Source organism: Engystomops pustulosus, chromosome 1 (assembly GCF_040894005.1).
Source record: "Engystomops pustulosus chromosome 1, aEngPut4.maternal, whole genome shotgun sequence".
Classification (NCBI taxonomy): Eukaryota; Metazoa; Chordata; class Amphibia; order Anura; family Leptodactylidae; genus Engystomops; species Engystomops pustulosus.
Genome location: NC_092411.1, coordinates 97,438,248 through 97,449,859, shown reverse-complemented (window position 1 = coordinate 97,449,859; position 11,612 = coordinate 97,438,248). Strand labels below are relative to the sequence as shown.

General features: G+C 39.3%; 1 protein-coding gene across 1 annotated transcript; it reads left to right on the top strand.

Annotated features, from left to right (window-relative positions):
* The first annotated feature begins 5,151 nt into the window (after positions 1-5,151).
* LOC140113730 (olfactory receptor 6B1-like) lies at positions 5,152-6,117 on the top strand. Its single transcript, XM_072132660.1, has one exon. It carries the CDS (start codon positions 5,152-5,154, stop codon positions 6,115-6,117), a length of 966 nt encoding a protein of 321 aa, XP_071988761.1.
* The last annotated feature ends 5,495 nt before the right edge of the window (positions 6,118-11,612 follow it).

Genomic DNA, 11,612 nt, shown 5'->3' with positions numbered 1-11,612 from the left:
AGCTTTGGGGGGGTCTTTTCCCCGCAATTGTCCCCTGGACCGTTTTTTGGGGGGGGCGCGATCATTGCTATAGCAACTCTGGGGTCTATATACAGGCAGTCCCCAGTTACATACAAGATAGGGTCCATAGGTTTGTTCTTAAGTTGAATTATTTTTGACAATCGGAGTCTGCTGTAATGGGACTATGGATTATCAATAAAGCTTCATTACAGACCTATTTATACATTACATTACATTGGTTTCATGGGTCTTTACAGATATATATATATATATATATATAATTTTTTTTATGTATATACAAACATATTTAAAACATTGATGTCAGGGGTTGAAGTGCAATAAAACTTTTATTAACATTGGTGTCAGTAAAGTAAACCCCCCTTTTTTTGTTTGGACCAGCGAGCATAGTTTTTTTAAAATCTCACCCCCTACAGTCTTCTCTCCAAAGCTTTGTAATACGAAGAGGCTGCACTGGAAGCCTGCACCGGAGTGATGAGTGGCGGTGTTGCGCATGCACTAGTGTGCCCAAGAGTTCAGTGACTTCACCGGCTCTCTGGCATGACAAAATTAGAGACGGGAGCGACGTTGACGCGACAAACTGTCGTGACCATGTAGGGAAGAGCAGGATCGCGGTGCACGCTGTGTGACGCACACAGAAGCGCCGAAGGTTGATTTGCAAATTACAAGAAACACTTTTGACACAAATACATAGGTTTCTGCTTTTATTCAAGACATGTTCCTGCATCAGTTCATCCTGAGCTGTCTAAAGCTATTTGTGGGTCAGAAGGGTCAGTTTTAAGTGGTAGGTTTCCTTTAAGATGCAGAGGAACCAGGTGTGGCTCAATTAGTCTCAATGCAGCAGCAACCTTAGCCACAGTTCGGACAGAGGAAAATCAATGCCTTCTAAATCAAATTGTCAAAAGACAATGATGGCACAGATGTTACAATATTGTTGCATTCCATGAGTATATCATTTCTCCTTTCAATCAATCTTCTATTGTGTTCTGTAAATGCACTTCAATGTCGCCTTGTATTAGCCCTTAAAAGCACCAGATGACATCCTAAAAACTACAGCCATTTAAGCTCCCTGTACCTAAAATATGACTTGTATTTTATACTTTGGAGGTCTATTGTTTTATTTGGGCCATTAGTTCCTGTTGCTGCTGCCACCAATGCCATTGTTGCCACCACCACCTTATTATTATCGACCAAGTATTTTGAATAATTATAATGTCTTAACTTAATATACAATATACAATTATCATGGGACGTCTACAAATACTACACTGACATCACCAACACACATATTTAAGGCCAGCAGAAGAGTAGGAGATGATTAAAGTAAAAATCATTTTCAGAAGTCAGGATCTGGATTTCTGTGTTGTAATCATTTTCGGAACTCTTTATACTCATCGAATAGAAAAAGGTAACTTTCCTGTGTTGTGTGCTTTATATGAGCATCATAATAAATTCAGTTTCACCTCAATGTATTTCTTCTTTTAGCAGGTTTACAAATTGATAATTACAGTTGGATTTATATTATGATATTAGATAACATGTAACAAAGCATCAATTGACATATATAGTGTAGTGTATAACTCCTGAGAGATTTATCATCAATTATAGATTGTGCTTTACTGAATCAAAATTAGAAATGTGACTGAAAACTGCAAGATTTAGCAAATGTCCTTGTTTCATATTTTCCATTTCATAATATGAATCTACTTACAGCTTTTGATCAATAACTCATTTAAAAAGCAGTCGCAAAAACGTTATTCAATCCTCCATAAAATTAACTGTGTTTCTTCAGGCTGGGGAAACACTAGGTGCATTGGTAGTTTTTGCTGTTGCATTTTTGACTGACTTAACCTTGCTATAAGGATGGGTACTCACTTAGGGGTTTTTATCAGAGATTAGCTTCTCTAAGTAAACACATACAGGATTTTATGCGTTTTGCCTTAAAAATCAGGATGTGTCTATCTAACCTACAGACTAGGACAAGAAGAAATACAATCATACATGTTCAGTTTTGTTAGTTTTATTATGGTGTTTAAATTGAAACTGCAACTTTTCTGTATACAATGGGACTCATTTATCTCAATAATGGCTTTGTGCTCCTGCTTTTTATTTTGTCTTTTCTGCTGTTCAGATATCTCTTAGTGTTTGTTCTTATTCATTCAAGTGGCTTCTGAGGAGTTTAGGTAATTAAAAAAAAAAAAAAAGTTGAGGCGTGTAAGGGTGTTTGTGCTATGGATCGGATCCCCCGCGCCGCTTACCGGGGGATCAGATCCACTTCTGGGCAGCTTTGAAGACTGGCATGTGCCCCGGAGCTGCCCAGTCTCCATGGCAGCCAGACCCCTTCCAGGTCTGACTGCAAACTGTCTGAGCATGCGCAAGCATGCCAGACAGATTACACTGTTCTACAATAAAATAGTATTGTAGAGCAGTGTATTGAACTTGAACCAGCGATCAGAGCATCACTGGTTCAATTTCAAGTATGTATAAGTAAAAAAAGTGAAAAACACTGAACACTACACATTAGAATAAATAAAAAATAAATACATTAAAATATAAGCCCCTAAAATGTCACTTTCCCATAAAAACACTTAATAAAGTATAAAAAACACAAAAACACAAAAAAAAACCTGCATATTTTGTATTGCCGCTTCCGTAACAATCTGTATAATAAAACAGAATTGTTACTGGACCCGCACGGTAAACGCTAGAGAAAAAAAACGCAAAAACGTTCTGAAAAAAGATCATTTTTAATTAATACCCTATAAAAAATGCTTTAAAAAGTGATTTAAAAAATGTTATGCACTCTAAAATAATCCCACTCAAAAGAACAACTCTTCTTGCAAAAAATAAGCCCTTAACCAGATTTGTCAGCCAAAAAATGAAAAAAGTTATGCATATAATGAGATGGTGATGCAAAAATGAACAAGATTTTCTCCAAATTAGATTTTATTCAGTACAATTGAATAAAATACACAAAACCCCCACATATTTGGTATCCCTGCGTCCATAACAATCTGCATAATAAAACAGAATCGTTATTAGATCCGCAAAGTGAACCCCGTAAAAAAAAGCTCCAAAAAAGATAATTTTCAATTAATACCCTATAAAAATGCTCTAAAAAGTGATTTAAAAAATGTTATGCACTTTCTAAAATAAGACCACTAAAAATAACAATCCTTCTTGCAAAAAATAAGCCCTTAAACAGATTTGTGAGGCGAAAAATAAAAAAGTTATGCATATGAAAGATGGTGATGCTAAAATTAACAACATTTTTGCTAAATTACTTTCAGTATTCAGTAAAAATTGGAAAAAATTAAAAATCTATATAAATGAGGTCTTTTCAAAATTGTGGCGACCCATAGAATAAAAATAATATACTATTTTTATGGTATGGCTAACGACCAAAAAAAAAAAAACATAAAAATTTTCCTAAAAATTGATGATTTTCATTTTCTCCACCAACAAAGAGTTAATAAAATCTCACCAATCAGCTATAGATGCCCCAAAATTACCTACCAGAAAAGTGCATCTCATGTGGCAAAAGAAATAAGCCCCTATAGGTCCACATTAAAAAAAGAAAAAAAATTATAGCCTGTACAATGTGACATAGCAAATCTGCTCTGGATGGCGCCTCCTTCTCTTCTATGCCCGGCCGAGTGCCCATACAGCAGGTTACCACCACATATAGAGTATCGGTGTACTCGGAAGAAATTGAGTATCAAACTTTGTGGAGCCTTTTTTTCATTTAATCCATTGTAAATGTTTAATTTTCCACCCAAAATGAGTTTATTGTGAAAAAATATTACAATTTGCAGACTGCACCTCCATTTTGTTTTAACCCCTATATGTTTTTTCATACGTTGAGGGGTGTAGTTTCCATAATGGGGTAATTTATGAGTCTCGCTATTATTTAGGCCTCTCAGTGTCAATTAGAAGTTGAGCAGGTCCATCTAAATACGGGTTCTGGTGATTTTACAAAAAATTTTAAAAATGATACCTAAATTCTGAGCCTCATAACATTCTAGTAAAATATGTGGAATCTTAAAAAACCATGCATTTATTTGGGTGCTATGACTATCTGCATCAAAACTATAGAATTTAGAACGTTGAAAATAAAGAATTTTTCCAAATTTTTGCCCAAAACAATCTCAAAATCCCCTGGATATCTTATAGTGTTCCAAAGCTATAAGCACTGAGGCCCGTTCCACACTTGCGAGTGTGATGCGATGAACTCGCATCACACTCGCAACGCATGCTGCCGGGAACGCATGGCCCGAACGCTGCACTGAGGGAGTGAACTCAGCATGTCAGTTCACTCCTGCGGTGCAGCGTTCGGGCCGTGCGTTCCCGGCAGCATGCGTTGCGAATGTGATGCGAGTTCATCGCATCACACTCGCAAGTGTGGAACGGGCCTTATAGTGACACAGGGCAGATTTGAAAAATGGGGCCGCGTCCTTAAGGCCAAAAGAGGCTGAGTCCCCTAGGGGTTAAACTGCATTTAGATGGAGATGGGCAACCAGTGAAATGACTGGCACAAACTGAAGGTATTCTTTAGAGTTTATTGGAGAGGAGAGAGTGTAGTGAGTGGAAGACTAATTAGTAGGGAGTTACGTTGGTCTAGGAAAAGAATGGGGCAACAGTGGTTTTGTGCAAAAAAATGCTATATTCAGATTGCTTCTGGATTCAGGTGATAACTTTAGGAACACTGCAGAAAGCTAGACACTGGCGAAATTTGACTGTTTTAGGCACATTGTAAAAAAGAAGGAAAAACCCAAGCCTAAAATTAGATACATAAGCCCCACTGAATTGTTTTATTTTAATTATTTTCATTTTTCTAAAAAAACTTCATGCTCTCTTCTTTTGCAAGGTAATTTTACAAAAAGAACTGCATCTGCCGGCTTGATGTGTTACAGGATTTATGATTTATTTTCCTATTTCCCAAAAAATAATATGTGAAATTTGATATAAGAAAACCATGTTTAACTTTTTTAAATTCTTTCACATTGTACAAGCCTGCTAGCTTTTCACCCATTTTTGTAATAACTTTAAGAAAACCATGCTCATGATAAGACCTGATTAGTGGAAAGTAAAAATGTTATTGGCAAATAAGCATTTTTCCACAGTTATTTCATTATGGAGTATAAAAATAAAACAGAGGTCACAGAATTTTTTCTCCGTGGATTTCCATCTTTAATTGAACTGCAGATTATCCTTTTTATATTCTTTTTACTTATTTATGTTCTGACCATATCTGAAAACATCATCATTGTTACCACCATAAAAATTCATCCCAAACTCCAGAAGCCTATGTATTTTTTCCTTAGTAACCTGGCCTCACTCGAGATCTGTTATGTCTCAGTTACCCTTCCCAATTTATTGGTAAATGTCCTGACAGAGAAGAAAACCATTTCCTTTTCTGGTTGTATGACACAGCTATTCTTTTTCATTTCTCTCATGTGCACAGAATGTGTTCTTTTGGCAGTAATGGCATTTGACAGATATGTTGCTGTTTGTCACCCTTTACGTTATGTTAGCATTATGAGCCATGAGTTCTGTGTTCAGCTGGCTTTGTCTTCATGGGTATCAGGATTTACAATAACGATAATAAAGGTATATTTTATATCCAAATTATCATTTTGTGGTCCAAACATCATCAACCATTTTTTCTGTGACATTTCTCCTGTTCTTAATCTTGCGTGTATAGACATGTCATTAGCTGAATTGGTGGACTTCATTCTAGCTCTGGTTATTCTCCTCATTCCATTATTGGTGACTGTTATTTCCTATATGTGTATCATTTACACAGTTCTAAAAATATCATCAACTAATGGAAGACAAAAGGCATTTTCAACTTGTGCCTCTCATCTAACGGTGGTCACTATATTCTTTTCAACAACACTTTTTATATATGCACGACCAAAAAAAGCCAAATCAGTGGATGCAAACAAACTTATATCGCTTTTCTATGCTGTTTTTACGCCTCTTATTAATCCATTTATTTACTGTCTACGTAACAAAGAAATATGGGACACATTAACAAAATACTTATGCTATAAAACAAGTTTCCCAGACATCTTTTCTGTATGTAACAAAAAATAGGAACGGAGGAGTGATGAAGTAAATATCACAAAGTATTACCATTAGTAAGTTGTGGTCTTAACCATTTAAAAGTGGTTAACATTAAAGGGTAGGTGCCATATTATCTTTTTTTCTGGTTACACTGTTGGTTTTATTTTACCTTCTGGTAATAGACAGATCAAATCTGTCTATTCAGTATAGCCTGCTCCTTCTCTTAGATTTCTATTGCTAGTGTTGGATCTGTCTACTTACCTGTTCACTATATACACATCCAATGCTTAGCCACGCCCCCTGCAACAGTGTGCATGTCCTAGATCCTGTGCACACTTATTTAGTCAGTCCACATGCTTTGCACTGTATTGCAATGCTGAAAACTAGACGGCCATGTGATTCTTGACAGGGGGATAGACAACTTTTAAATGTCATATGATTGATGTGCTATGAGGGCACGCTCCTGAGTGCACCTGAGGCATCATGGGTACTGAGGGCATCCTATGTGATGCTCTTTGTCATAGCAGACAATACTATTATTTTTCTCACCCCTGCATTTTGAAAATGAATACTTTTCTGAGGAGCTCAGAAAGGAGGTTGCCATAGAGTGGAACAGGTAGTAAATTCTGAGTTTTTTGTAAAAAGAAAAAAAAAAAAAAAGAAAAAGTGCAATCCCCTCCCTGTGGAACAGGAATGAGTTGTCTAGATTCTTTATTTTCAATAAAGTGCCATTTTACCTTTAAACTATTGTTGTATATTCTCCTTAGTAAGTATAGCATTTGCTTTTACATTATTATGCATTTTTACTGCCGAAAAGCATAGGTCCCTTTAATTTCAATAGTAATGTGTGTTTTTTTATGATAGCAATTGTCATGCATTTTACAATATGATCCTTGGCCTGCCAGGCCCCATTTGTTGTGATTTGTGGAGAGTGATCAAGTAGGTTCCTAGATCAGAGTAATAATGCATAAATGCTTATGTGCTATTCTTTCCATGTGTAACCTAAGGAAACGTTACACATATGGAAGCTAGATTATACATTTCTTATAATAAGCTATCACCTAGTGCCTAGTTATCATATTATGGTCTATGTGGTAGGACTCTATTGTAGTGTTTTGGGCTGATGAGTTCTTAATTTGAGGCAGAGTGACGAGATGATATACAAGATAGCATATACTAATAATAGTTCTACTGTATGTACACAGAGGGGGATATTTATCATACGCTGGTGCTCTTGCGCCAGCGTATGATCGCCCCGCCGCTGCGAATTCGCAGCCCGATACATCAAGATGCTTCTGCCTCTTGATGTATCGGGCTGACAGTACCCCAGCGTTTATCATACGCCAGGCAGGGCCTGGTGTAGAAAAATATCGCACCCGGCAACTTTTCACGTATGAAAAGTCGCCAGCAGCAGCAAGTGCGCAGGCACGGGGACAGTAACGCCCCGCGCCGGCCCACTCCTGTCTGGCCGCGCCCCCCGCTCGGCCGGCCGCGCCCCCCCCCTTCACGCCCCTTCACGCCCCACTGGCGTGAAGGTGGCAGGTTGGGGAAAATAATCGCAAAAGCTAGCAATAATCTAGCATTTGCGATTATTTCAGGGCCTCTGCACCACTGGCGGTGCGCAGAGGTCCTGATAAATATGCCCCAGAGCATCCATATTGAAGAGTCAGATGGTTTGACAACTGATTCAGCTGAGCAAATAACCTTTCATTTCATTGAAACCGTTTAAAAAGGCGCAAAACAAGCCACAAAGTAAAGCTTAGTAGAAGACCAAGCCACATAACGTAGTCAAAAATGTTGGTGGATCAAATTGAAAAGCTAAACTATAAGACACACGAGGACTTGAAAAATGATGGGATAGAAATAGGAACATCATTGCCACCAAATTTACAGTGTATTGCTGATTTATCAATAGTTTCAAGGTATCAACGTTCATAGTATCATAGTTTAAACGGTTGAAAAAAGAAACATATCCATCAAGTTCAACCAAGGAAGGGAAGGGATTGGATGCGGAAGGGATTTAGGGGAAACAATTCTATATAACATAACCATCAATATTATTTAGGGATTCCGAGAGTCTTACACTGAACCATATTTATCGAGTTGTCTAGTGCTGAATGATAAATCTGGCATAGAGCAATAAAGTATAGTCTAATTTTGCACCTTCTATATGCAGTCATAGTTTATGCCAGTAAAATGCAGAACATTTTTGCTTTACCTTTCCCCAGGTGTGCATATAAAGTATGCATGCCCCAAACCAGGGGTCCCAAAACTATGGTCCACTGTTTAACTGGCCCCAATTGGTGAGTGAGAGGAGCTTGTCTGTGCCTCTAAAAGATGCAAACGAATCTAAGGCACCGGAATTGAGGTATAATACATACATCTGCCAAAGCTGCCTCTTTAACATTCAGCAATACAGTGATTTTACTATGCTCCTGAGAGTCATCAGTAAGCCTTGCGGGAGGATGTCATCCCTGGAGTCAGTGTGTAAGTATTGGTATTTTTTTTCTTATTCTTCTTAAACAGCTTACTGAAGAGGGTCGGTGGCTATCTATATATGGCTCACTGAGGGGGGGGGGTTACTGAAGGGGGCACCCTGTCTAATGGGTTACAGAGGGGGGGCACCCAGTCTAATGGCTCACTGAGAGGTGGGAACCCTATCTAATGAATTACTGAGGGGGGGGGGGGCACCCTGTGTAATGGGTTACTGATGGGGACACCCTAGGCAGCCTTACACAATAGTTTTACCCTATGTAATATTGTATTTGTACCAGTTTTATTTTTTCTTTAAAATAAGATATGTGCAGTGTTCATAGGGATTTGTTCATCTTTTTTATAGCTGCCCCCCCAACAGTCTGAGGGACAGTGAACTGCCCCCCCCCCTCCGTGTAAAAAGTTTTGGGACCCCTGCCCTAAACCATTTAGTTAAAAATCTGTGGTTCAGTGTAAGACTGTGCTAGGAACAACCATAGGATAATATTCTGTACCTGCAAACTGTATAAGAAATTTTAATAGGGTAGAACTAAATAAACCCTCAAACTTGTATAATTTTAGATCAGTAAATTTATAATAGTCAGTAAGTTTTTAAATGTCAATGTTTTTAATGTATGTGTGTTGTCACACTTCTTGCATATGTATGTAGATTTAATAAATAAATCTGAATAAAAATGTCATATATATTAACTTCCATATATTCGTTCCACTAATTTTTAATAGAAGGAAAAGCAAGACATATCGCCATTTACCCCTCCTTTTCCTCCCACCCCCCAACAGAATGTTAATGCCGTGTCGACCAAATACTGTCCCATTTAGTAATCTTCCCCTTTGCCCCACAATATATTTTTTTGTACTCTTAAGGTTCCTTTGAAGGAGGTTCTTTATTGCCCCACATACATGCCACACAAACTAATGCAAGGTTCATTACTCTTAATATTAAATCTTTTTGAACTTTGGATACCCCCTTGTATCCAAATAAGCCATAAGTAATGGCGTGCATTCCAGACCCAAAAACCTCCCTCTAAAACTTAATTATCACCAAACAAGCCCATGTAGCGTGTAGGAAGTTAGATTCCATCTTATTACATTTATAGCATCTTGACTCCTCCCTGACTTTCATTCAAAATAGTAGCGCAGGAGTGTAATAAATACACCATATTAAACTGTATCACCCTATAATTCCAATTGAGTGAGCAATGCTTAATATTCCTATATATTCTCCCCCATTCCTTACTATCGAATACCCCAATATCCTATTGCCATCAGAAAGATTTAAATTGCTGTGGCTATGCGCTGAACACTGCATTTTGATGAGGGTCATAGCTCTCGATGACATCAGGGGTGATGTTACATGTAGAAGCAAAAGTATATAATTGGGTATCATCAGCGCAGAGATGATGCTGAAAAAAATCTGCTGAAAAATCGGTTTCTCCAATGGAAGCAGCATAGAGGGGAAAAGAAAAGAGGGCCTAGGAGTGAGCCCTGAAGAACTCCAATAGAAAGAGGAAGAGCAGAACAGATGGATCCAAAAAAGGAAACACTTAAATAGTTGTTAGAAATTGAGGGAGAAATCCAAGAGACCACAGTGTCCTTCAGGTCAATTGAGTGAAAAATCCTGAGGATCAACTGGTGGTTGCAGGGTCGGTCTGGGCCGCCAGGGGGGCGGTTAATCCCCCGGTGGGCCCCCGACTCCTGTCACTATGGCAGGGGCCTCCGTTCGGATCCATGTGAGGCCCCTGCCAGTGGCTACAATAGTACTCAATGCGGCCAGAAACGGACGCATCGAGTACTATCACTGACTCCAGTGCAGCTGAAACATTGAGTGCGATGCAGCCGGATGCTTTCCAGCACATGCCGCTCTCAGACCCTAAGTGCGCAGCTGTGCCATGACGAAAACGTGCGGCCGCGTCGTGATGTGATCGCGCACCTGCGTTACTGCGTGGTCGCGCATCTCTCCTAATGGCAGCATCGGCAGAAGTTGGACACTGCAGATGGGTAAACAATTTTTTTTTTTGTCTAAAATATGGAGAAGGGGAGGGGGCCTTAATAAAATATGGATGAGGGGGGCCTTAATAAAATATGGTGGAGAGGGGGGCCTTAATAAAATATGGAGGAGGGAGTGGCCTTAAAAAAATATAGAGGGCGGGCTTAATAAAATATGGAGAGGGATGGCAGTTTGCATGGGGGCCCTTAATAAAATATGGAGGGGGGGGGATGGCAGTGTGCATGGGGGGCCTTAATATAATATTAGGGGGGATGGCAGTGTTCATGGGGGCCCTTAATAAAATATGGAGGGGGGAATGCAGTGTGTATGGGGGGCCTTAATATAATATGGAGGGGGGGTGGCAGTGTGCATGGAGGGCGTTAATATAAAATGGAGGGGGCTGACAGTGTGCATGGGGGGCCTTAAAATAATATGGAAGGGGGGATGGCAAAGTGCATGGGGGGCCTTGATAAAATATGGAGGGGGGGGGTGGTAGTGTGCATGGATGGCCTTAATAAAATATGGAGGGGGGAATGATAGCGTGTCTGGGGGGGCAGTGTGAATGACATTATTTTATCCAGGTGTCAGTGAGGGGGATCTGCTTCCCAGAGCTGAACACATCTGCCAGAAAATTCTGCAACCAGATTTTACGATTCTGGGCGTGAAGGAGAAGATATGACACCTGTGAGGTACTAGATCCTACTTCTTCCTGTGTCAGATCAGTATTGTAGTCACTGACTAAGCTAGTGTGAGACAGCTTATTTACTGTTCCATATATAGGGTCAGAGAGCCAGGTGTGACTTGTCTATGTGGTGCGGGGACACCAGAGTAGGTTTACTGTCATCAGTTCTTATAAAGGTTTTCAGCATTAACTTATTGGAAGGTTGGTGACAGTGCGAACACTTACATCCCTAACCACATCCCAGCCATCAGCAGAAAGCCAGGGACACCAAGGGTAACTCTTATACTATTCCTAGCATTAATGTCCTGTGATAACATCACCCCTGCAGCCCCTGTACACACACCAAGAGCCGAGCATTAGCAG